This window comes from Pelophylax lessonae (assembly GCF_965119305.1).
Source record: "Pelophylax lessonae genome assembly, chromosome: 1".
In the NCBI taxonomy this organism is placed as follows: domain Eukaryota; kingdom Metazoa; phylum Chordata; class Amphibia; order Anura; family Ranidae; genus Pelophylax; species Pelophylax lessonae.
In genome coordinates this window covers 823,072,371-823,100,010 of record NC_138768.1, presented here as the reverse complement: position 1 = coordinate 823,100,010, position 27,640 = coordinate 823,072,371, and the positions used below count along the sequence as shown (strand labels likewise).

At 44.8% G+C, this 27,640-nt stretch overlaps 1 protein-coding gene across 3 annotated transcripts in view; it reads left to right on the top strand.

The window, feature by feature from the left end:
- Nucleotides 1-27,640, top strand: part of EIF2AK3 (eukaryotic translation initiation factor 2 alpha kinase 3) — a 104,690-nt gene that overhangs the window by 21,663 nt on the left and 55,387 nt on the right. For all 3 annotated transcript variants that reach the window (XM_082252891.1, XM_082252890.1, XM_082252889.1), the window contains exons 2-5: nt 4,924-5,053; nt 24,006-24,200; nt 24,286-24,416; nt 26,773-27,007. In XM_082252891.1, the coding sequence (XP_082109017.1) occupies nt 4,924-5,053; nt 24,006-24,200; nt 24,286-24,416; nt 26,773-27,007 (691 nt within the window). The remainder of the gene's footprint in view (nt 1-4,923; nt 5,054-24,005; nt 24,201-24,285; nt 24,417-26,772; nt 27,008-27,640) is intronic.

The window sequence follows — 27,640 nt, the reverse complement described above, 5'->3', positions numbered from 1 at the left end:
GATGACTGATGCTGTGAGGCCGTGTGCTAAAGGGAAGAGAACTGAAGGCTTGGAGGTAGTAGTATGAATCTGTTGGGTTAGCATCCTGGGATGTGTAGTTCCTTGAGTTGTCCAAAACTGCAATAAGGGGCACGTGCTGCCAAGAAGAGAGCACTACCAAGTGAGGAGGTTCTATTGCAAAAAATGGTGCAGCGCAAATCAAAAGGTATATATAAATAGCAGATAATATAAACATTAATAAGACCGAAACATATTAGAAGCTGTCCATAAATAATGAAAAGTCCCAGAGGTTAATAAATCCGTATAAGGTGCTGGAAGAGGCAGGTCACACAGAATCCAATCAGTGAATTCCTTCACCAAAAAGCACACCCAATGCGCTCACCTCAAAGTTTGACCCCTGTTTCACCAGCAGGTCAAACAAAGCAGTATAACAAATTCCTCCAATGATCTCAGGGAACAGCTTGCCTCCTATACTCTGCTCAATTAAAGACGATCCCAGCGACTGGTGGTATTGAAGAACGGAGTGAGTGCTCCTCAGCAAGCTCCTGCAAGGTCTTGGCCGAAAGGATGGGCTCAACTTTGTGTTGCACCGCGCCTCGGCTCAGCTGGATCTGGTGTGGATGTGATGAGAGAGGCCTCCAGGCTGCTGCTGGATGTCCAGAAGTAGCGGACAATGGATGCCTCTGTACACACGCTCAGTGACTCTCTCTAGGACAGGCTGCGACTTGGCCACAGCACAGTCTGACACTGAGTCACTTGCTTGCAGATCCAGGCCAGCATCCCAAGTGAGGAGGTTCATCAGTTTATTGAGATAGAAGTAGAGCATGTGTGTCAAACTGAATCTGGCCCTCCAGGTCATTTCATGTGGCCCTTGCACCTCTCCTGCAGCACTTCCCTCATCTCCACCACCCCCTGTCTCAGCAGTCTAGAGCAGAGAGGAGGACAGAACTCCTCCTTCAGATCCTGCTCCTCTCTGTGCAGCTGCAGCACCCCCCCCCCCCTCATCTCCACCTTCCCTGGTCTCAGCATTCAGAAAACTCCAGCCCTTCTCTGGTCTTCCTCCAGACCCTGCACTTTCTGCTTCCCACCTCTGCCCCCACTGTGATGTCAGGAAGGGTGGGGGGCCCTTGACTTCTAATGGGGGGGGGGGTCTGATGTAGGGGGAGGTGGTACTCTAGACATGTAGCCTTATATATTATACTTTTTTTTTTTTTTGTGAAAATGACACCCTTACATTCTGTATAGAGTACATTTCAATTAAAGGCAAACAGTTTAATTTAATTTCCACTACAGATTTGAGTATGAATGTATTGGAAATTTACTCATCTATGTACTTAAAGGAGTACAGTCAAAGCTTGTTTGGCCGTACATCTCCTATGGATCACAGTGCAGTTTGCTGAAAACAGGTCACAGGACTGCAGAACAGAGAGTGGTTTTAAGTCCGCGCTCAGCTGTAGTCACAGAAGTCGGTCCAGGAACTGCGTCATTGCAATCACGGAGTCAGGATCCGCCAGGTGCTTAGACCGACAGCCGGCTCAGCCTCTCAGCGAGCTGCCGAGAGACTGAGCCTGCCCCTCCACAGCCCAGCACTCCAGTGAGCGAGGAGGGGCAGAGCAGAGAGCTGTCAGAACCGAGCGATCAGCGGTGTTTGATCGCTCAGTTTTTAGTGTAGAGGCGCTGGGGGAACAGATGCACGATCGGACCAATGCTGCATCCACCTAGGTAAGTATAAATGGGAGGGGGAAACAAAAAAATTCCCATACAGCTTTTAAACAATTCAAACTATTCCCACTTGGGGAGACCCTTGGATTGATGAGTTGACTGGTAACTCTAAAGCAACATCTGAAGGTGTTTTAGCCCTCGTTTATGTGGATTTGAAATTGTGCAACTTAATCTGATATCGCACAATTTCAAAGCCACGTCAGTGGGACTTGAAAGACATCCATGTGTGGCTTCATGCACAGATGTCTATTGTAGTTGCATTTGAATTTGCCAAAAGTAGTGCAGGAACTACATTTGCAAATCAGTGGGGCGTCGCACCAATTGGAATCATTGTCTAAAATTGTCTAAAATTCTAAAATGAGGGCCATGGTTGCACAGTAGCACCAAGGCAAAGTACCTATGTATGGATTTGGGTGGTCACGTATTGAAGGTACCTTGTTTAGGTAGGGATTGGCATTGTAAAATGGTTAAGCTACCTATGAATTGATTAGAATTGTAATGATGACGATGCCTGTTAAGGGATCGGGTTTATCATCTAGATATGAATTTGGATGTTCACATTATAAAGGTGCCTTTGTGTTTGGATCGTTATGGCCACATGATGAAGGTAACTATGCAGGGATTGGAGTTGTCACATGATGAAGGTATCTAGGAATGATTTTTCATGGTCACATGATGAAGGTACCCATGTATGGATCGGGATGATGGTGAGATTGATGAAAATACCCATGTAGGACTCTGGGTTGTTACATGATGAAGGTATCTAGGTACGGATTGGGGTGGTCCCATGATGAAGGTACCTTTTTTGGGTATGGATTGGGATGTTCACATGATGAAACTTGTTTGTCAGCAGTTAATTGACAATCTTTTCTGCATTAAGGCCCAAAAATCCCATTTTGGTGTTCAGGTGATTTTAATATGGGAAAGAATCTTTGTTGGTTGGAGAGTCTTGTCAGATTATCTGTTTATTAGAACATTTAAACTTTGTGTGTGATACCCCCTCATAGGTACCATTCAGGACTTCAGTGTGCATGCGTTGTTTTAGTATTCAATAATTTTTATTACGTTTTTCAGAACAATGAAAAAAAGTTAACAGATACCACACAGCAGTGTGGTCATACATACAAAATAGAATGTTTGATATCAATGAGACACTAACACATAGGGTCCAGTAACAGTACTGCGCCATGGGAGGCATGCTCAGTATCCAGAAACCGTACTAGTTCATAATCGGACAGGCGAGTAGAGGCCCCCACCACCCCACCCCAGACACCTCGACTGGGCTCAAATTGTGTTAGTGGCGGGACGCGGCGCCCCCCCCCAGCGCCGATCACCGCATACACCCCTGCCCACCATGGGAACCAGTATTAACCACTTGCCGACCGCCGCACGACTATTTACTGCGGCGGTCAGCCCCTCACAGGCAGAGCGACGTAGTACTACGTCGCTAGCCTGTGAGGGTCTAGGGAGTGAGTGTGCGCCCCCCCCCCCCCCCCCATGGTCACGGACCCCCCGCGCGTGTGACCGGCAGACACGATGTCCACCGGTCACTCAGCGATCGTCGGTGCAGAGGGAGAAAGGCAGGCGGCTAATGTAAACAAGCCGCCTGTCATTCTACCCTGTGTATGAATGGTGATCATATGGTTCTACTATGTAGAACCCTTGATCACTGTTCATACACCTCAAGCCACAGCCAATCACAGTTAGAATCACGCCCCTAGGGACACACTTAACCCCTCCCTCTCCAATACAGTTAACTCCTTCACTGCCAGTGTCATTTTTACAGTAACAGTGCATATGTATAGCACTGATTACTGTAGTAATGTCACTGGTAACCCCAAAAGTGTCAAAAATGTCAGTCAAGGGTCCGATCTGTCCGCTGCAATGTCGCAGTACCGCAAAAAAAAAATTGCAGATCGCCGCCATTACTCGTTAAAAAAAAAAAAAAAAAATGACAAATCTTTCCCTTTTGTTAGTAAACGCAATAACTTTTGCGCAAACCAATCAAAATACGCTTTTTGCGATTTTTTTTTTTTTTTTTTTTTTTTGTTTTTTTTTTTTTTTTACCAAACATATGTAGCATAAAACAAATTGGCCGAAGATGTTAAAAATGTTAGATTTTTACATTTTTTGGGGGGGGAATTTCATATAAAAAAAAAAATTGCACAGGTGATCAAATACCACCAAAAGAAAGCTCTGTTTGTGGGGAAAAAAAGGACGTCAAATTTGTTTAGGTACAGCGTCGCACGACCGCGCAATTGTCCGTTAAAGTCACGCAGTGCCGAATCGCAAAATAGGCCCTGGTCAGGAAGGGGGTAAAATCTTCCGGGGCTTAAGTGGTTAAGACACTTCCAAGAAATATAGCTAGCATTGTAACGAGGCAAGAAGCTTGTGGCCACCGCTCAAGTGGCCGATAAGGCACCAACCTTCACTCGTGCATGAGTTGTTTTAGAGACTGATTGTTGATGGCTTCTATGCCATGAGTTTCGACTTATTTTTCATTATTCAGTAGGAAAAGTCTGTATTTGCTGTATCTTTTATTTCTGTAAAATCTAGACCACACAAAGCCTAGTTCCATCATCTGAGGGTTAATTTATCTTGTGATCCAATGCTTGGTCTGTTATCTTGTCCTGGGATAAATGTAATCAGTTTACATTGCAGCTTAGAATACTCATGCAACCAAACACCGGAATTAGTTCTCATGTAGGCAAACATTTGTGTTGTCAGCTGTGCTTGAGAGCCGTCCTGCTGTGTGCCAGTTAGTGGAACACAACAGTCAGGGATGATCCAGAAACTCAACATTGGAGTGCTGCATGTGTCTAGGTAAGCGCTAGATTCTTACATTGTATCTCCGAATTATTAGCTGACACTCCGGGGAAATATCTATTGATGGCAATATTATTAGGATTTTGAGGATATGTACACTCTTCCGGTTACTCTTTGCAACACATTCATATTGAGGCAAGTCTGCTTTTAAAGGAAATGTGTAGTCCCAATTAATTATATATATATATATATATATATATATATATATATTATTTTTTTTTTTTTTGTAGATGAAATCTAGTAAAACTGTGCCTGAACAGGTCCATTTGTGAATAAAATAATTATATTAGAACCGAGGTTCTTGTTGTGTAATGAAGAGATCACCTTGATGTAATTGATCTTTAATCTGTTTTTTTTTTTTTTTTTCCCCCTCAGGTCTTTGCTCATAATTAGTACATTGGATGGAAGAATTTCAGCCCTGGATCCTGAGAATCATGGGAGAAAGCAATGGGACTTGGATGTGGGGTCGGGATCTCTTGTGTCATCCAGCCTTAGTAAACCAGAGGTATGTTTGCTCTTCATTGCGTTGAATATATGTAGGTAGGGAAAAGGAGAAAGATGTAATCAGTGGGAAGCTTGATGTGTACCATTTGCATAATTTATAAATGTATGTGACCTAAATATTATGCTCTGTGCTGTGATCAAGATTTGCGCGTGTTGGTTTGAAATTGCTCTTTAAAAGAGCATTTTGTATTAAACATGTTGAGTTTTTTTTTTTTGCATTATTGACTTATCAAGGAATTTGTGCACTATATTGCCACAGAAAGGGCTGTGTGTATAAGGCCCCTTTTACACTGGTTTTGTTTCAAAACTGCCAGTAAAATGCTGAGCACTTATGAGGCGTTTGCGGTGCGGTTTTCCTTCCTGCCTTCTACCCTCCGCTCCCTCATCACTGGATTTGATTGACAGCATCAGGAGGCAATGACTGAGTCCAATGAAAAGGGGGAATGGACACCCCCCCCCCCCCCCCCCCCTTCACACAGCACATCAGAACAGAGCTGAGGCTGTCAATCAGCTGGAGCCCCCTCCCCTGTCACAATTTTTCTCTTTGTGCAAGGAAAACTTGTCAGAAGTGAGTCCTGCTGATAGCAGAGGAAGGAGGCAGCGGGCAGAAATAATTAAGGATCAATGAACTACTGTTTACCGCATGCGATAACATGGTCACGTGACTAATTTTCTTAAATTATCGCATGTAGAAAATCAAGTTCAATTCACACAAAAAAAACCGATGTGGTATTTACCGCAAAATGAAAAATGTGGCGATTAAAATATTGTGAAAAAAGCCATGCAGTAAGCTCTTATGTCCAATTCATAAAACGAGCAGAGAGTAACAAATAATGCAATATTTACCACCCAGTGTTTTGCTGACCGAATCACATGTGGTATTTTTATTAAACAGCGTGGGGTTCCCCCCCCCCCCCCAATAGCTGGTTGCTAAGGAGCAGGCGGGGAAGCCAAAGCAGAGTCCTTAACAACAGATGACTCATCAGCTGTCAGCAGGTTTCCTGCTGACAGTTGAATGTAAAAAAAACTTGCCGGTGTTCCGTGAGAATTACCTACCCGTGAGAAAAACCTACCCTCGTCACTTCCGGTTGCACGGCACTGTATGTAACATGAGCAGTTACATTAAAACAGCTGTGCTGCAATATCACTCATCTCCGCTCCTGTCCCTGTCACTTCCCTGCTCTCGCCTAGTAAATATAAAAGCGGCGGCGGCTGTATGAAAAGATAAATTACGGAGCCGCCAGCCGCTTTTATATTTAATAGCCGAGAGCAGGGAATTAACTGGGACAGGAGCGGAGATGAGTGATATTGCAGCACAGCTGTTTTATGTAACCCTCGCGTAGGTAGGTTTTCTTCACGGACACCGTGCTCGTTTCATACTAGTGCGCTTGCGCACTAGTCTGATTCTCAGCTGCTCCATTAGGTATCCGGGGCTATGAGCATGCGCACTGCTGCGCTGCTCAGCTGTTCCTCGTCGGAAGTGACGAGGGTAGGTTTTTCTCACGGGGTAGGTAATTCTCACGTTACACCGGCAATAAAAAATTCTGAAAAGGGGAGAAAAAAAAAAACCTGCATAGCCCCCCCCCCCCCCATGCCTACCAGGCCCTTCAGGTCTGGTATGAATTTTAAAGTGGTAAAGTCAGAAGGTGTTGTTGTTTTTTTTTTTTTTTTTTTTTATCCTAATGCATTCTATGCTTAAGATGGAAAAACCATCTGTGTGCATCAGCCCATCTCGATCCATCGATGTTGCAGGAGTGTCTGGACTGCCTGGGACTCTCCCACCTCATTGACTGAGATGGCAGCAGGGCGCCATTGGCTCATGCTGCTGTCAATCAAAGTCAGTGAGCCAATGAGGAGAGTGAGGGGTGGCCGAACCCCAGCACCGCGTCTGAAGGGACACAGAGTAGCAGCTCGGCTCGAGTGTCCCCATAGCAAGCTGCCTGCTATGGGGGCCCTTGGCAGGGGGGGTCAAACCCACCTGCGAGGGAACTGAGAAGAGGAGGATCTGGGCTGCTCTGTGCAAAACCACTGCACAGAGCAGGGAAGTATAACATGTTTGTTATTTTTAAAGAAAAAAAAAAAACAGACTAGTATCACTTGAAGGGGAACCCCACGCCAAAATAGAAAATAGTTACGAAAAAAAAAAAACCCTGCTTGGGGACCCCCCTCCCCCCCAAAGTCTATACCAGACCCTTATCCCAGCATGCAGCCTGGCAGGTCAGGTAAAGGGGGGGGGGGGTACATACCAGGCCACATGCCTTCAACATGGGGGGGGGCTTTGAGGCAGGGGCTCTGCCAACCCCCCCACCCCCAAAGCACCTTGTCAACGTGGAAACAAAGGCCTCTTCTCCACGACCCTGGGCTGTGGTTGTGGGGGTCTGCGGGCAGGGGGCTTATAAGAATCTGGAAGCACCCCCATCCCCTAAGTGAATAAAGACAGTGGTGGCTTTATTGACGATGGATCTACATCTGGGGACAGTTTTTTTTTTTTTTTTTTTTTTTTTTTTTTCTTAAAGTTGTCCAAAAACTTTTGTACTGTCTTTTTTTTTTTTTTTTTTTTTTTTTCACTTTTACACTTTTTTTGGTAAATGGCCAGGGGCTGCATCTGGGGTACCCCACCCACCCTGGTGTGTTTTTTGCATTCAGCTGTCAGTGGGGAACCCGCTGACAGCTGATGAGTCATCCATTGTTAAGGAGGCAGTAGCCAGCTACCCGGCCAGCTCCTTAGCAACCAGCTCAATGCGGTAAATTACCGCATAGGAAACATGCGATAATTACTGCTCAATCGAACAAATACTGCATTCGTTATTTAGCACAAAATTCTTAGTGAATTGCACTTTCAAAACTGATTTTACTGCAAGCATTATTTTACTGAATTTTATTGGTGTTATTTAACTCTTCGAGAATTAATCCTTTAGTGCTTTTTATAGAGACAGTATACACTATAGAGGGATATGCTTTGTTCATATTTAATGTCTGAGGTTTACAACCACTTTAATGTGGAGAATGCATTAGTGCAGGGATTCCAAAACTACGGCCCTTATTGTTCAGGAACTACAATTCCCATCATGCCTAGTCATGTCTGTGAATGTCAGAGTTTTACAATGCCTCATGGGATGTGTAGTACTGCAACAGCTGGAGGACCGTAGTTTGGGAATCCCTGCATTAGCGTAAAGAAAGCTATTTTGTCCTTTTACGACCACTTTTAGGGCCAAGAAGAGTGCTGGATCCCAATGTTTGGATTCAGAACGCCTCTCACTCTGTGAGTCTCTTTTATGCAAATTACCTCTCCTGGCTAAAATGAACACTCTTTCAACCCCAAAGAACAAGGCGGTAATATTCCCAGCATGTGTTTGTAAAAAATGCTTGGACCAATTTGAGAGCTGGAGAGAATCTGCTTTGCAAGCTCCACAGTAATGTTCCCCAATCCTTTCCTCAAGGCGCTTTAGCTGTTGACTACCAATAGCCTCTCACCTGCCCTACTATCCAGCGGTTTGCTCACCCCAGCCATTTGCATTTCCTGCAGTGTCTCCCTGGCATGTTAACCGTGGACACCCAGCTGTGACAGCTTGTGGCTTCACAGCCAGGTGCCCATTGTGCATGTGCAAACTGCTCTGCGCATTGTCATGTAACCCAGAAGACTGGGGGGGGGGGGGGGGATGGGAATTCTGCTTGCAATTGCCTAGGTGGTTGGAGCAGAAGTGGTTGTCGGCACCTGTCAAAATTGGGTACCTGCTCCTCCCACACCCCAAAAGTGCCACTGCTTAACCAGGAGCGGGGTAGGAAGCCTTTAACCACTATAAGACCGGAAGGATTTGCCCTCTTAATGACCAGGCCCTATTTTGCGATTTGGCAGTTATTTTAACAGACAATTGCGCGGTCGTGTGAAGCTGTACCCAAACGAAATTTTATGTCCTTTTTTTTTTTTTTTTTTTTTTTTGGGGAGTGATTCTAACTGTGGGGGGGGGCGTGGCTTGTGAAATGATCACAGAGACATGTGATCCTATATAGAAGGATCCCATGAGCTTTGTGATCATCCCAGGGAGAAGGACGGTCAACTGTGTTTACAACGATCGCGGGTGTCAGGCGAGAATTGGAGCCGCCTGACACCCACATCGGCTTCCCCGTTGACGATTGGGGGCGGGAGGGCGCCACCGACGGCGCGCGCTCGCCCCCTAGCTGACCGTTTTGCCTGTATGAGTCAGCCTGCCACAGTAAATATAACGTAAGCGGTCCGGAAGTGGTTAGAGTGGAACTTCCCCTTTTGGATGTAGCGCTGCTTTTAATAAACTCCTTTTTATGGAGCATTTTTCTCCTGAAACCAAAGTTGTGACAGTGTTATGTGCATCCTGCAATACCGACAGGTTTCACCTTAGAGTCATAAGTATCCTATTACAGTAAAATCACGTTTTTAGAATTTTTATGTATCCAACCACTGTGCTGTGACTAGATTATACCAAATTGCCTTCTTCATTACTGTGATACTAACTATGGTGTTGAATGGGCGGAGTATGGAAGAGAGTGTCCCTGCAGTGGCAGAGCGCACAGGCGGCATTACTACAGTGGCTGCGACTGCTGAGGTGTGTTTCAGTTTCTGTGTTTAAAGTTGCTTCTTTTTTACTGGTGTTTTTACTTTCAATAATTTTTATTCAAGAATAACAAATGTACAGGACATTCAAGTACAATAATATTGTAAAGAAGGCAACACAACTTCGGGAGCTTAACAGTACCAATAGTATAAGGTAAAACATGAGTAGAGGACATCCAGGGCATTTGCCAGTAGTCCATAGAAGAGTACCTTTCTGACAACACCAAAGAGTCAATGTGCAATGAGGAAACAAATGTAGCACATGTAAAACAAACAAACCAATGAGATTTCATGGTTGTCAAGCCTGTCATCAAGTATCCTGACCCAAGAGAGGTCTATGTGAGCATGGTGAAATAAGAAAATTAGATCAGTAAATAGAGGAATACTCCCGGTACATGTCCGTACCAAATCGGGTTTCAAACTCCATATAAGGCATAACGTAATGACAACTAGTTGCCTCACAACAACATAGAGAAAGGGCCCTATGGCCCAGAGAAGATTGGAATGACAGAAGATCAGGAGAAGGGAAGGAGGAAAAGGAGAAAAGAAGAGAGAATAGGACAGAAGTAAGGGTTTACAGCCAGTCCCCAGATAACATCAGTAAGACAATCTAATTCATAGTCACTCCTGGAACCAGTGAGATACCTACGTAGGATGCCCAGGGCTCCCAAATCATCTCAAATTTGGGTACCGTGGTGGTCAGCACGCTGACCATTTTCTCTTGGGTCATAATCCATGTGATTTTATTCCTTATTTTCCTGATGGAGACCCTGGGCAATTTCCAGGATCCCGCTATAGCGAGTTTGGCTCCCAACAGTATGTAGCGAACCAGTGTGTAGGTGTATTTCGGAATGCCCGGGGGTTTTGAATGCAGTAGGGCGATAGGGGCAGTGTTGGGAATCCTATGTCCAGTCACTTTGTATATCATATGAAAAATTCTGTTCCATGTGCCCCTAATTCTAGGACACTCCCACCATATATGCAACATAGAACCAGGCATCCGGCATCCCCTGAAACAGAGAGGTGAGGCAGAGGGATACATCTTGTGTAATTTGACGGGCACAAAATACCAACGGGTCAAGACTTTTATGCCTGCTTCCATTAATGATATACTGTGGATCCCCTGAAAGGAGCGAAATCCAACCCTACCCCATTCCTCTCTGTCCCATTCGGACGCCAGATCCCGTTCCCAGGCCCGCATATATGGAAGTTTCTCTTGGTCGGATACCAGTGAATTATAGATTATTGAGATGCCCCCTCTCTGCTCCGCTGAATTACAGCACCATACCTCATAGCTTGTGAAAGAGAAGGGAGGGGATTCCCCTTTCGAGATGGATGTGAGAAAGTGCGAGATTTGTAAAAATCTAAACTTTTCCGAAAGTGGCATTTTGAGCTTGTCAGAGCAATGTTTGAGGGTGAGAGGTCCCTGGGAGGTGAAGAAGTGTCCTATACGATAAATTCCTTTATCCAGCCACCATTGGAAGGCCCTAATGTCCATACCGGGTTGAAATGCCGGGTTATGGAATAAGTGTGAAAGTGGTCTCATACTGGAGGTGAGGGAGGAGGACTGCCGTAGACCATCCCACAAGGCGAAGGAAGACGACAAAACAGGCGACAGTATGGGAGGTCTGAGCTTAGGTGGACTCCATAGGAGATAATCCAGGGTGTACATAGGAACTGCCTGTCTTTCAATTTGTATCCAGTCTGGTTTCTCAAATCTGGAGTAAACCGCAGAGAGCTGTGCTAATCGCGCAGCCTGGTAATAGAGCCAAAGGTTAGGGACTCCCAACCCCCCTTTCCGTCTGTGTGCATACAATACCTTGCGAGAGAGTCTATGTCCCATTCCCCCCCAGATAAAGTTGATAATCAGGTTTTGAAATTTCCGCAGCGGTTCCCTGAGGAGTGGAACAGGGAGAGCCCTGAATATGTAGAGAAGCCTAGGAAGCAGATTCATCTTGACAGCATTAATTCTGCCTAGCCATGATAATCGATAAAGAGACCAACTCTGTAGTTCACCCTTCAAGGACTGGTAAATAGCTGGGTAATTTGCTTTATGTAAATCCTCGAACTTGGCCGTAAGGCTAACCCCAAGGTATCTGATACGGGAATCTTGCCAAAGAAACTCGAAGGAGGATTGCAAGCGTTGAGCCTCCTCACTTTTTACGGAGATATTTAGGATGGAGGATTTTGATAGGTTAACCCGAAGGCCCGAAATATCTGCAAAGTTAGCCAATGTTTTGCATACATTAGGGAGGGAGACTGAAGGAGAAGTGACGAATAAAAGAAGGTCGTCTGCAAATAATGCACATTTATGTTCCTGAGTGCCACAGGAGACCCCCTTAATGTCTGGATTAGACCGAAGTGCAATGGCGAGAGTTTCAATAGCGATTGCGAATATAATAGGTGACAAGGGGCATCCCTGCCTCGTCCCCTTAGAGATTGGGAACGAGTCAGAGTAATATCCCTGATATCTTATTCTTGCCGTGGGGGATGAGTAAAGAGCCCTGATAATGCCCATGAAGTGTGCTCCAAATCCCCATCTTTCTAATATCGAGAACAAATATGGCCATTCAACTGAGTCAAATGCCTTTTGAAGATCTATGGAAAGGAGCAGACCTTCCTGCAGGACACCCCCCGACCAGCCTGACTGTAGTATAGAGATGATGTCGATCGCTCGCCTCACTTGGTCGGGACCCTGTCTGCCAGGGATAAACCCTACCTGATCTTTATGAATGTAAAGATTAATAAAGGACGCCAACCTATTCGCCAGTAGTTTAGTGAGTATCTTTAAATCATTATTTATGAGCGAGATGGGTCTATAATTGCTGACTTCTCCAGGGTCCTTATCAGGTTTAGGGATGACTGAGATGAAAGCCTGATTGTTTTGTTTGTCGACCGGGCTACCGGTTTTAAGGGTGTTAAAGTATCTAGTTAAGTAGGGGGAGAGCAAGTCAGAGAATGTCTTGTAGTAAAGGTTAGGGAACCCATCAGGTCCCGGTGCCCAACCTAATTTAAGATCTTTAATCACGCCTCTGACCTCCGCTTCAGTGAAGCGTGCATCCATGACCTCCGTATGTTTCTCGGAGATACTAGGGATAGGCAGGCTGTCTAGGAAGGATTGTAACGCTTGTGTCTTATCCGAGTGTGCATCTTGATAAAGGTTTCGAAAGTAGGTTGCAAATTCCTGCAGTATGCGTTGTGGGTTCTGGGTCCTGCCTCCCCCCCCCTACAGACATTTTGGGCATTGCATGCAATCCCATTCTGGGCCTAAGCTTCAGGGCCAGCATGGACCCTATTTTGTCCCTCTGGTGATAAAATTTGGCTCCCTGCCATCGGAGGTGTTTCTCCGCCGAGCTGGTCAAAGCCAAATTAAGGTCTGCCCTTGCTGCATCAAGTGCCTTCAAGGACGCCTTGGTAGGTTTACGCTTATGTTCGGTACTTAAGGCTACAAATTCATTTTCCAGGCGGCGTATTTGTGCATTCCGTTCCCGTTTGAGATTGGATGATATTTGTATCAGTTTCCCCCTAATGGTCGATTTATGAGCCGCCCAGAGGACTTCAGGAGAAATCCCATCTAGGTCATTCAAAGAGAAGTATTCCGAAATAGCATGCTCGAGTTCCGACACTCTACAGGGTTCACTAAGAATGGATTCATTAAGTCTCCATTGGAAGGGGCCCTTAGGGGTGCAGGTCCTGGCTACCTTAATTTCCACCATCGAGTGGTCCGACCATACCACGTCTTTAATAGAGGCCAATAACAGTGAGGGGAGCACGGCCCGAGAGACTAAAATATGGTCAATGCGTGCAAAAGTCTGGTGAGGATGAGAAAAGTGTGTGTAATCTTTCGATGTCGGGTGCAGTTCCCTCCAGCCATCCACCAGTCCCAGTTGGTTAATCAATTTGGCTATCTGCGAGCTATGTTTGGGAGGTTTAACCTCTCGAGAGCCCAGTGGTTTAGATTTGTCCAAGCCATAGTCAAAAGCTGTGTTAGAGTCCCCTCCAAAAATGACGCGGCCCTCCAGATGCTGCGAAACCCGACTAAACATGTGCTGGAAGAAGTGGGACTGATTCTGATTCGGTGCATAGTACGAGACAAATGTGTACAATTGTTCTGCAATGGTACCCTTGACTAGCAGAAAGCGCCCCCCGGGATCCCGTAGCTCAGAGTGGAGGGTGAAGTTACAAGATTTAGCAAAAAGGATCGCCACACCCCGCGTTTTGTCCTCTGCATTGGCTAAAAAGAAAGTGGGGTACTTAGCGTGCAAAAACGAGGGACAGTACGAGTGGGGGAAGTGAGTCTCCTGGAGCAATAAGACCTCTACCCCTCTGCGGTGGTAATCCTGAAAAGCCTTCCTTCGCTTTATGGGAGAGTTGAGACCCTGAGTATTGTGGGTAGCTATTTTGAGGCATGGGGCTGTAGTTTTAGAAAGAGACATGGAGCAGGTAGTGTAGGTGCATCTGAAAAATCACATCACTCACCCCGTTCCGAGACAAGATACCTGGAGTGTTCATTCGACAAAATCTGGAAATCCGGTTAGGTGTAGAGATCGTAAGCATCATTCTCCCAGGGACCAGCTGCAAGAAAAGAAGAAAGTAGATGAGAGAGAGAAACAGGAGAAAAAGGGAGAGAAGCGGGTAAGGGTGAAGTCGTGGACCAACGTCCAAATAGGACATCCAATGTCGGGTTGAGGTCCACATCAACCCGACAAGGTCAAGTACAGAGTTCCAACCTCCCATGAAGGGGGGCTGGAGAGAGTCACTTGAGAGAACCGAGATCCTCTCCCGTGACTAGTGGAGGCGTCATCCGACCACTCCGGCAGGGCTCCCGCCCTAAGTAAACAAATGCTGTAAATAAAGAACAAATAAATGCAGGTAAGCATGCAAGTAGAACGGCTGCAGGAGAAGAAAGAAAAAAAAAAAAATGCACTACCCCCAGGTGCTCCGCTGCTACCCAGCTATCCAGCTGGAAGAGCCCCCAAAGGCAGTGACAGAGTCGTCTGCAAAGTTCATAAACAAATGGCAGGCCAGTGTCCGGACTGCGAAACTCCCCGAGCAGGACCCCTCCAATTGAAGGGGAGCCTGCCCGAGAGATTGGATCAAAAATAGCAGGCAAAAATCAAAAACAAAGAACCGTAAGGTTCTTAATCAAGGAGACAGGTTCATAAGGTGGAACTCCACAGTGAAGGAAATCTTGCTAGGAGCATCCGTGGCTACGATCAGGGGGGCTTGCCATCTTTAGAGCGCTTAAATTTGGATCCGTTCCAGAGCGGGGCAATGGGGCTGGATGGGTTGGGGCGCTTGGATGATCCTGGGCCAGTTGAAGAGGCTTGGTGATCCGGGGGCTGAGGCATTAGTTGCAGATGATGCAGTAATCTTTCTCCTTCCGTGAAGCTGGAAAAGGTATACGTCTTATTCCTGTAGGTGAACTTGAGTGCGAAGGGGAAAGCCCACCAATACTTAAGCTCTTTCTGGGACAGAATGGACAAGAGTGGTTTTAACCACTTTACCACCGGAGGATTTTCCTGCTAAAAGACCAGGGGTTATTTTGCGATTTTTTTACTGCGTGACTTTAACGGACAATCGCGCGGTCGTGCGACGCTGTACCTAAACGAATTTCACGTCCTTTTTTTCCCACAAACAGAGCTTTCTTTTGGTGGTATTTGATCACCTGTGCGATTTTTTGATCACGCGCTATAAACAAAAAAAGAGCGTAATTTTTGCAAAAACAACAATATTTTTCACTTTTTTTTATATGAAATTCCCCCCAAAAAAAATGTAAAAATCAAAATTTTTTAAAATTTTCGGCCAATTTGTTTTACGCTACCTATGTTTGGTAAAAAAAATCGCAAAAAGCGTATTTTGATTGGTTTGCGCAAAAGTTATCGCGTTTACTAACAAAGGGAAAGATTTTTGTCATTTTTGGTGTTTTTTTTTTTAACGAGTAATGGCGGCGATCTGCGATTTTTTTTGCGGTACTGCGACATTGCGGCGGACAGATCGGACCCTTGACTGACATTTTTGACACTTTTGGGGGTACCAGTGACATTACTGCAGTAATCAGTGCTATATATATGCACTGTTACTGCAAAAATGACACTGGCAGGGAAGGGGTTAACAGTATTGGACAGGGAGGGGTTAAGTGTGTCCTAGGGGCGTGATTCTAACTGTGTAGGGACATGGCTACTAGTGTAAAAACAAAGATCAACAGTTCTACATAGTAGAACTGTTTGATCTTCACTTTTACACAGGGAGAACTGACAGGTGGCTTGTTTACACAAGCCGCTCTGTCTTTCTCCCGCTGTAGCGGCGATCGTAGTGTGACCGGCGGACATCGGGTCCGCCAGTCACACTCCCGCACTCCTCCGTGAACGAGCCGAGGCGGGCGCGCGCCTCGGCGGGCGCGCGCCCGCCCGCTATTGGCTCTGGAAGGAGTGACAGGCGAGCGACGTAGACCTACGTCACTCTGCCTGGCCGGGGCCGACTGCCGCAGTAAATATACTGTGCGCAGTCGGCAAGCGGTTAAGGATCTCCGTCGTTGTATTGTAGATGGGGCTAGATCAGTGAAAATCTGAACTGCGTGGCCTTGACAAGTAAGATTTTGAACCTTCCTGGCTCTGCTGACAATTTCTTCCTTTATCATATAGAAGTGGGGTTTGACCACTATGTCCCGCGGATTACCGTCCCGCCTTGGGGGACCCAGTGCTCTGTAAGCTCTGTCAAGTTCAAGTTTGTGCGCTGGTATATCAGGGATAAGATCCTTAATGAGCCCCTGCACAGCGGTCTGGACATCCGCAATTGATTCTGGCAGACCCCGCAGTCTAAAATTGTACCTGCGAGACCTGTTTTCAAGATCTTCCACCTTAAGGAGGGCCGAGTCCAGCTGATCCTGAAGTGATTGTATGAGGGTAGTGTGCTGGTTAGTTTTTGTCACTGTCCTGTCTATTTTGTTCTCAATAGCTTCCATCCTGTCACCCAGGTTCTGAAAATCCACTTTTAGGTTTGAGGTGACTCTGTCAGCAATTTGTGACATACCCCTCTCCATCATGATGGACATTTTGTGAAGAAGATCCTCATAATCTGAATAGGAGAGCCCTCCGGATCCCTCCGTGGCAGGGGGTCTGATGGTGGGTATGGGTGTATAGCAGGCAGGGGAGAAATCCCCCATCACCCTGCTCAGGAGGGACTCTGTGGAGGCAGGGGAGGGAGTCAGGAGCAGGGGGTTACTCACAGGTCCCTGTGGAGTAGCCAGGCAGTTTCCTTTAGCCAGAGAATCTGGATGTTGCTGAGCGGCGTCCCCCCTCCTCCATCTCCTCACGCTGCTGGGACGGATCCGCCATCTTGGATAGCACTGCCTCCGGAAACCCTGAGGTAAATTGCCTCGCTAGGTCTCTTCTGACCCGATTAGCCTGCATACAGTGATTCCCGCGGGTCCGGTGGAGGTGCGGACCCCGATCCGGGTCTGCTAATGTGCTGCGTTACCGCGCTGGGCGGGAGATAGTGCCGGGATGGCGCGGAGCTCCGGTCCTAAGCGGCCATCTTGGGAGCCGCCGCGCATGCGCCTTTTTACTGGTGTTTTTAGAACACACGTGCTAGAGATGAGGAAGTGCATTTGGCTTCAGGCAAGAATCTTATGGGGTGGAGGGACAAACAAAATGAATATTATCTGCAGCATGAGAGCCAGACCATGCTACATGGAACTGTGCTTAGATTGTGTCACCTCTGGGGCTCAGGGGGTTGTACAGGGTGAAAAGCCATTTGTTTCTGGAGAAGTGTGAAGCTGCATGCAGGCAGCCTGTGTTAGTGAAGATGCAGTGACTGTACATATTCGCCTGCACATCTGAGTTTGACAGTCTTGCAGGCAGTGTTAATTTCGTCGACTAAAACCGACTAAAACCTTTTCGTCGACTAAATTAACACAATATTAGTCGATTAAAATGCGACTAAAACTAAAACAATTCAGATGACTAAAATATGACTAAAACTAAAATGGCATTTTAGTCAAAAGACTATAACTAAAACTAAATCGAAATTTACTGCCAAAATTAACACTGGTGCATGCTCAAAGCTTAATACCATAAATAATAACATTACATTTTTCACTCCAGGACCAGCAGTAGTATATAATGAGTTTGGAAATTGTAGAGAAATGCTTAAATAATGCATTACAAATTACAATTGAACTACACCCATTAGATTATAGATGACTAAAATGAGTTTTAGTCAACTAATATGTAAGACGTTTTAGACGACTAAAATGTACTGGAGTTTTAGTCGACTAAATACGACTAAAACTAAAACACTTGCAGAAGACTAAAATGGGACTAAAACTAAAATTCCATTTTAGTCCTAAGACTAAAACTAAATTGAAATTTGCTGCCAAAATTAACACTGCTTGCAGGGATGGGTGCATTGCACCAAATGCACACTGCCTGTACTCAGGACCATGCACCCATCCCTGCCTACCTCGTTGCCAAAGCTCTTACCAGGGCTTTGACCAAAACAGCATGGACACAGTGTGAATGTTGCAACCCACTCCAGCAGCAGCCATGGGGATGATTTGAAAGAAAGTTCTCCGCAGCCCCCCACCCCCACTTGCAGAAGGCTGCGGGACTGTTCAAAACGTGCAGCACGGCTCACGCATGCAAAGTGGGCAGCTGGCTTTGAAGCTGCAAGGAGTGACAGCCAGCTGCCCACAGTTAGCATGCCATCGCCAGGGACCCAAAGACCGATGAGGAACAGGATCAGGGGAGCACAGTGCTGGATCCTTGGACAGGTGAATATCTGTTTATTAAGCCCTGGTTCACAGTAGAATGAGGTGTGGGAAACCCTCGACCTGTGCAAGTTTTGGCTGCGTATTCAAGTTGCACTGCCCTTGTTATCTAGAGTGGGTGTAAGTGATATCTATCTTACGACAACCCAAACAAAGTGTGTTTTCCTGGACTGGATCGCATGGTATAAAAAGATTGTGTGATCTGGTTGAAGTGTGATTCCAAAAATAATACAGATTCTGCTAAGAACAGCATTGCTTTTTTTCATTTGTCTCCTTTTTGTATTTCCTATCACTGTAGAGAGGGTGCTTATTGTAGCTGTATGTGGTAAAACGATTGTTGAATTATATTTCATAGAACATCCAATAGAGTGACATTCCATAGACCAATCATTGCACTGGTCTGATCAGTGTTTAGATAGTCACCTGATTAATGGTCAGTTTAGGATTTATCTTTATCTGCTCAAGATGAATTGTCCTTCTATTGAAGGGAAAACACATCATCACTTAATCCTCATCTGTCAGGCAGCTTAATTATGTCTGTGCCGGAGTGTGACCCTCAGATGGGTTAATACGCAGCATTCTGCTGTCAGATCTGGTGACTCACTGGATTAGAAGATGAGGTAATGCTGTGTACAGAGGGATGATGTCATCTTTCACCTGCAGGGTCTCCACACTCCATTCTCTCTGCAAGTGCCCTCCACCTTCCCCAGTCTCCAGAGCCCATACACAGCAATGTGGTGCCACAGCCATGTGATTCATAAATATTCAACACATTCATAGGCTGTGAACCTGCAGCTGAGCACATCTCTGTTCCATTCTCTCAGTACATTAAACACATCTTAGGCTTTTGTATGCATTCTTTATATGGCATATCAAGGAATTTGTGCCCTGTATTGCCCAGGAACAGCAACACAGCCCATTTTAACCTTGTGACCATAGTAAGTTCAAGTATGCAGAATGGTTTAAATTATTATTTCTATAGTGTTTTTCCGGGTGGATTTAATTATAATCGCTAGTAAAAAGGCTTGATTTTAAATCATAATTTTTGAGGCGCAACTGCCATCTCTGTCCCGCAGCGGCTCCTCCTCCGACTTGCTGTTGACTCACCAACAGTCCCATTCACTTTAATGGGGTGGCTGGTGATGTGGTAGTAACACAACAAGATGAGGGACGTGGCGGCAGCAGGTGAGTGGATGCCCACTAACAGGTGCTGCCATGGTGGATCTGAATTGACAGGTGCTCGTTAACCACTTCAGCCCCGGAAGGTTTTACCCCCTTAATGACCAGGCCATTTTTTTGCGATTCGGCACTGCGTTGCTTTAATAGTTGCGCAGTCGTGCGACGCTGTATACAAATACAATTGATGTCCCCCCCCAAATTGAGCTTTCTTTTGGTGGTATTTAATCACCTCTGCGGTTTTTAAACTTTGCGCTATAAACACAAAAATTAAAAAAAAAAAAATAATTTTTACTTTCTGCTATAAAACATTCCCAATAAAAAATTTTTGAAAAATCAAAATTTTTTTATTAGTTTAGGCCAATTTATCTTCTGATACATATTTTTGGTAAAAAAAAAAAAAAAATCTTAAAAAGCGTATATTAATTGGTTTGCGCAAATGTTATAGCATTTACAAACTGGGATAGATTTTTGGTCTTAATTTTTTTTTTTTGTTGTTTTTATTACTAATGGCAGGGTTCAGCCATTTTTAGCAGGATTGCGACATTGCGGCAGACGGATCTGACATTAAGTGACACTTTTTGGGGACCAGTGCCATTAATACAGTGATCAGTGCTAAATAATATGCACTGTTACTGTATAAATGACACTGGCAGGGAAGGGGTTATTACTGGGGATGATCAAGGGGTTAAGTGTGCTCCTAAATTGTGCTTACTAACTGTGGGGTGGGGGAGGGCTCTGTGAAAAGCGGCGTTTTCAGCTTAACTGAGACAAAGAATCTCATTGTGCCTGTCTGACAGGAGAGCTACCTGCCTTGTTTACATAAGCAGGCGGCTCTCCTGTCAGTTTCCCTGAAGATCGTGATAGGCCGGCGGCGATCGCGCCCACACCCCCTGCAGTCTGGCTCCCGCTGTGTCTAATAGATCTATGTGATTATGCGCAGCCGAGCCGCCCTGCCGCAGTAAATCTACACTGGGCAGTCGGCAAGTATTTTTAGTGTGAAATTGTGTGACTGCATCAATGCAGTTGCATGTCATATCGGCTTTCAGATTTTGGATTCCTTGAGCCTGGGTTCACACAGATGCGATGCGGGAACCAACGCGATTCTAGTGCGGGTTCCCGCATTGCATCTCTCCCGCAGGCATTTCGCACTGCTCATTGCAAAGTTGATGTCACCCCCAGATCGGTTCGCAGATCGCAGTGCGAACTGTGAATTCGGACAGGAATCTGAGTGTGAACACCCATGTGATCTGAATCCAGTGCAGGGGGAAAAAAACGTTCCTGCATCTTTTTTGTGCGAATCCAATGTGAGTTCAGCCATACAACTGACATTGCATGTGATCTGCACAGCAATGCGGTACGAATCACATGCGATGTCTGACAGCGCATGTGTGTGAACCCAGGCTGAAAGACTTTACCAAAAATGTAAATATTGCAGAATATACAGCCTCATGCTACATAACGAAGTCCATTTCATGCTGAATAAACTAAATTATTAATGGATCTTTAAATAGAAAATCAGCTTTAGATTGATTTTTTTTTTTTTTTTTTATATATACTCCAAAAACATTTTATTAAAGTAAATTTGATTAAAAAAAATCTGATTGTTTTAAATTAAAAAAAAAAAAAAAAAAAAAAAAGAAAAATCTTTTTTTTTTTTTTCCTTCTCCACCCTGGTGCTCAAATTATTATGCAGCATTTATATAGCGCCAACAGTTTGTACAGCGTTTTACAATATATAGGGAGGCAGTACAGTTACAATAAAATACAAGAAGGTTAAGAGGGCCCTGCTCAAAAGAGCTTACAATCTAATGGGTTGGGGCAAGTGGTAAAAAGGTTATAAGTTGAGTTAATTGGAGGCGTCATAGGCTTCCCTGAAGAGTGGAGTTTTTAGGGATCGCCTACAGGGAGTCAGAGTAGGAGATAGCTAGGCAGATTGAGACAGAGAGTTCCAGAGGAAGGGAGAGGTCCTGGAGAAGTCCTGGAGGGAGATAGAGAGCAGGAGGTCCAGGTCCAGCCAGTTAACCTACTAGCATGTCTTTAGAGTGTAGAAAGAAACTGCAGTACCCAAAGGCAATCCACACAAGCAAAGGGATAATTACTGTACTTGCAAAAGTGTGACCTTTTATGGATGGGCACATCGCTGCAGTGGGTGGTGGTGAGCACAGAATGACGCATTGGTACAGGTGGGCTGAGCTCTGAAGCATGAAGTGAGGGCATGTGAGAGAAGTGGTGAGAGCGGGGGGGGGGGGGGGGATGGGGGTCAGCTTTGGTAGTGAGGTCCCAGTGATGCAGAAGTGTTTGTCAAGAGAAGGGGAAACCCTGAGCCCCTACCAAGATGGCCATTTCCACACAGACAAAGGGACTTTGGGCTTCTGTTCATGGCATTTCAAGACCCCTCCTAAGATCATTCAGAATGAATTGACCGGTACATTTGACGTGCATCAAGCAGGATTTAAATTCTCTTAGATGTGTATAGAAATTTATAACCTGTCTGACATGAACAAAAGCCCAACCACACAGGACCTAATGAGGAAAAGATCAGCTGCTGGGAGTCTACAGTCAATTCTAGTGACTAGTTCTTTGCTCTCTGACTTTCCGTGTTTTAGGCTCCTCTTATGCAGTTCAAGTTTATTTTTTACACCATTTAGTCATCAGAAAACATTGTTTGGGACAGTAATGATTCTTTTGAAATGTATATTTAAAGTGGTTCTAAAGGCAGAAGGTTTTTTACCTCCGGAGCACCATGGAGCTGCGTGCAGGCAGCCTGCATTAGTCATTGGAGATGCAGCGGCTGTACAATATTTGCCTGCACATCTGCGTTTGATGGACTCACAGGGATGGGTGCCCCAAATGCACACTGCCTGTGATATCTCTGCCTGTCTGTTAACTGTTTGACCTCCATAAGATTTACCTCCCATCATGACCAGGCCATTTTGTTGCAAAATGGCACTCCATTATTTTAACTGACAATTGCGTAGTCGAGCCACTCTGTACCCAAATAAAATGTATGCCTTTTTCCCACAGTGCTTTCTCTTGGTGGTATTTGATCACCTCTGCTGGGTTTTTTCTTTTTTGCGCTATAAACAAAAAAAGACCAACCATTTTGAAGAATAACAATTTTTTTTGTTACATTCTGCTATACAAACCTTTCCAATAAAAAAAAAATGTAAATCAAATTTATTCCTCAATTTACGCCAATAGTATTCTGCTACATATTTTTGGTAATAAAAAAAAATCCCAGTAAGTGTATAATGATTTGGTTTGCACAAGCGTTATAGCATATACAAACTATGGAATATATTTATTTAATTTTTCATTTATTTATTTTTTACTAGTAATGGTGGCGATCAGTGACTTAGAGCAGGACTGCGATATTGCAGCAGATAAATTGGACACTGACACTTTTTGGGGACCAGTGACATTATTACAGTGATCAGTGCTAAAATATGCACTGTCACTGTACTAATGGCACTGGCTGGGAAAGGGTTAACATCAGGGGAGATCAAAGAGTTAACTGTGTGCCTAGCCAGTGCATGTGTACTGTGGGGGAGGTGCTTTTACTAGGGGAAGGCATTGATCTAGCACTGGATCTTGCTATTCCTCCTGACGGAACAGAGATCTACCTTGTTTACATAGGCAGATCGCCATTCTGGCTCTCTGCTCAGTGATTGGTGGATGAGTCCGTGGTGTTCGCAGATCAGCTTCCATTGTGTGGAATCCCAGCGGAAGTGGGTCACCAGCGGTGCACATGTACGACCTGGAAGTGCAAGATCATACTAGGTACGTGATACTGCGCAGCAGATTCACCTTGCAGCCGTAAATGTAGATTATACGGTCAGCAAGCGTTTAAAATGGTTTTAGAGGCTGAAGATTTTTTTTACCTTCATACGTTCTATGGTGAAGCTCCATCCGCCCCCCCAGCCACACTTATACTCACCTGAGCCCCATTTCGATCCAGTGATCTACAAGAGGGCAGTGGCTCTCCCAGGTCTCTTTCCTTTTTGGCTCACGCAGCAGCAGCATTACCCAATGGGAGAGCGGGAGGTGAAGCCAAGCCATGTTCTGTGTGTGAATGGGTAATGTCCATTCACCAGAATGTGGCTTCTGAGCGAGCCTGCTCAACTGCCCGTATAGCCAGAGGCTTGCTATTGGGGGCACTCAATGTGCAAAATCATTGCCCAGAGCAGACATGTTGTTGTGTTGTTTTTTTTTTTTTTTTTTTTTTGTCTTTGTTATTGCAGCCTTTAGAATCACTTTAATTTACGTTCTTTAGTTCTCTACATAGGCATCTACTGAACTGTTCTCCTAAAAGTGATTAGAATGAATTTGTATAAAACTTGATCTCCCAAAATCTTTTTTGGACTCAAGGTCTGTTTGTCTGTCTGTCTCATTTATTTTTTCCTTTCTTTGTCCTAGGTATTTGGTAACAAAATGATTATCCCCTCTCTGGACGGAGATCTCTTCCAGTGGGATCGCGATCGAGAGAGTATGGAAGCCGTTCCGTTCACAGTGGAATCTCTTTTGGAGTCTTCCTATAAGTTTGGTGATGATGTCGTATTGGTTGGTGGAAAGTCCCTTACAACCTATGGGCTCAGTGCTAGCAGTGGCAAGGTGAATCTCTGCCTATTCTTTTTCCCACATTTGTAAATCTGATGGCATGTTTTATTTACAAACCTGGTTTGCAATGTTACTGCAGGTGAAATATGTCTGCTCAGCGATGGGCTGTCGTCGGTGGAATGAGGAGGAGGTGGAACAGGATGATGTTCTTTTGTTGCATCGGAAGCAGAAAACCGTGCGTGCAGTGGGGCCTCGCAGTGGGAGCGAAAAGTAAGTGTAACAGACGTAAGCTGGGCTTCATGCCATATTTTAGCTATATGTATTCCGATGTATATACAGGCATGCTAATTGAATTCAGCATTCATTGAATAGGCTTCGTGAATGGTTGGTTGTTAAGGATAACTATAATTTTAGTGAAAAGAACACCCTGCCAATAGGTAGCCAACTTTCTGCCTAATTGCATTAACCACTTAAGCCCCGGAAGATTTTACCCCCTTCCTGACCAGGGCCTATTTTGCGATTCGGCACTGCGTGACTTTTAACGGACAATTGCGCGGTCGTGCGACGCTGTACCTAAACGAAATTGACGTCCTTTTTTTCTCACAAACAGAGCTTTCTTTTGGTGGCATTTGATCACCTGTGCGATTTTTTTTTTTTTTTTTTTTTTTTTTTTTTTTTTTATTTGATCATGCGCTATAAACAAAAAAAGAGCGTCAATTTTGAAAAAATAACTATTTTTCACATTTTTTTTTATATGAAATTCCCCCCCCAAAAAAATGTAAAAATCTAAATTTTTATAACATTTTCAGCCAATTTGTTTTATACTACATATGTTTGGTAAAAAAAAGCGTATTTTGATTGGTTTGCGCAACAGTTATCGCGTTTACTAACAAAGGGAAAGATTTTTGTCTTTTTTTTTTTTTTTTTGAGTAATGGCGTCGATCTGCGTTTTTTTTTTTTTGCGGGGCTGTGACATTGCAGCGGACAGATCGCACCCTTGACTGACCTTTTTGACACTTTTGGGGGTACCAGTGACATTACTGCAGTAATCAGTGCTATACATATGCACTGTTACTGTAAAAATGACACTGGCAGTGAAGGAGTTAACTGTATTGGAGAGGGAGGGGTTAAGTGTGTCCCTAGGGGCGTGCTTCTAACTGTGATTGGACATGGCTACTGGTGTAAGAACAGAGATCAACAGTCCTACATAGTAGAACCGTCTGATCTCCATTCTTACACAGGGAAGAATGACAGGCGGCTTTGTTTACACTAGCCGTCTGCCTTTCTTCCGGTGTAACGGACGATCGCGAGTGCCTGGCGGACATCGGGTCCGCCGGACACACGCGCAGGGGGGGTCCGTGACCGCGCCTCCGGCGGCGCGCACGCTCGCTCCCTAGAAGCCTCACAGGCTAGCGACGTAGTACTACGTCGCTTTGCCTGTGATGGGCTGACCGCCGCAGTAAATAGTCGTGCGGCGGTCGGCAAGTGGTTAAACACTTTATTTGAGCACTACATGCCAAAAATGCTTTTTAAAATTCAAAGCGAATCCCCCCCCCCCCCCCCCCATTCACCATGTGTTCATGCTTTTATTTTGTGGAGAAATCACTTTGAAAATGACCCCTCTAGCATTTCTGGCTGTGACCATCTTGAATAAGGTGAATGATTGATTCATGTAGCATTTACTGCCGGGAATTCATCTGCCCTTAGCTCAGGCATGCAGCCAGGAGGGTGTACTTAGCTGAGAGCCCCATCCTTCACTCCTGAAGGCTCCTGGGGATGTATGACATCACTTGCCTAGGCATGAAAACCAGAAAGTAACTGAAGAAATAAAAAAATAAAAAAAATACGTTTTTAAGACAAGCAAATAGGATATACCTTCCTATCTATTTACTGATGCTAGCAGCATAAAGATTAAAAATAGTCAACCTTGATTGAGAGAGTGAAGTTCCACTTTATGATAAAGCTATATGGGCTTGGATTCTGAGAATCTGTCAGGATGTCCTCTATGCCCCCATAAGGATCCTGCCTGCCCTGAGAGGCCGGGAGGAAGTCTAGAGTGGGCAATTGGAAAAAAAACTGCTTCTAAAAGGCACTGGTTTGCAGTTTTGGAAGCACATCTGCTGTCTTCTGGGGCCGGGTTTATCCAGGATCAGAGTACGTTGAGGATTTTAGGTCATTCATGGCACAGTAGGAGTGTGATTGACTGTTGTCCAGCAGATGTGATACAGCTTATCCCCATATCCATCAATCCCAGGATTACGGAAAACAGTTAAAAATCTTAAAACATTTTTGTGTGCTGCCTATAAAGAACCCGTAATTTGAATAATGTTTTATTTATCTTAAAGGCTCAGTCCACTTCAAGCTGATGTCTAAGATTTCAGTAGGTGTTTGGCAGCATTTAATATCACATGCTAGCTATTTCTATTCGTCGTTCCCGTAGGAAGTCCCGTTCTTTTTAGATTCACATTTACATATCTATGTGTATTATCTGTATATTACTTTTTGTAAATTAAAACAAGAAGAGTGAGTGTCTATGGAAGGTAGAAGCAGAGTCATGAGATTCAATTCATGCAAACATGCTTTTGTTTTTGTGATTTTATTTTTGACATCTTTTGTATCACCCTAGGTGGAATTTTAGCGTTGGGCATTTTGAGCTGCGATACATCCCTGACATTGACCCAGGAGTGGGGTTCATTGGAGGCCAACTAGAACACAGCGGTAGCACAGATGAGTCCAAAATCATATCGGACGTTGATGAGCAGGAAACTGGGACAAAGGACTTCGTCATTAAAGTTTCTGTGGCTGATTGGAAGATCATGGCCTTCAACAGGAAATTGGGAAACTTAGAGTGGGAGCACCAGGTACAAACAGCTTGTGAATGGCATATACTGTACTCCAGCGGTGTATATGCTGCATGCATACAGTTTGTGTGTTTGTAATTTATTTTTTACAGATACTTGTATAATGGCATCCATGAACACAGCGCTTTACATATACACTGTATTACCAAAAGTATTGGGTCTCCTGCCTTTACACACACATGAACTTTAATGACATCCCAGTCTTAGTCCGTAGGGTTCAATATTGAGTTGGCCCACCCTTTGCAGCTACAACAGCTTCAACATTTCTGGGAAGGCTGTCCACAAGGTTTAGGAGGGTTTTTACTTGCAAAAGTTTTTTATTTTGTAAGACATATGTAGATTAATAACATACAATCTCAGGAAATATTGCATAAGAAAGGTATACAATGTGTCATATACAGAGCCCTCTCGGAAAGGGACTTTGTAATGATAACAATGGCAACAATGCAATACGAGATAGGCATGGTTACTAAAACAGTATTACTAAAACGTCTGAGGATCAGAACAGAATCCCAGCCCGCAAGCAAAGCACAGAAAAATATAACCGTGGACCTCCATGTAAGTTACAAATGCCCTCTGTAAACCAGGAAGGGGAACCCCCCCCCCTGAATCTTATGAACTGGGGTTGCATAT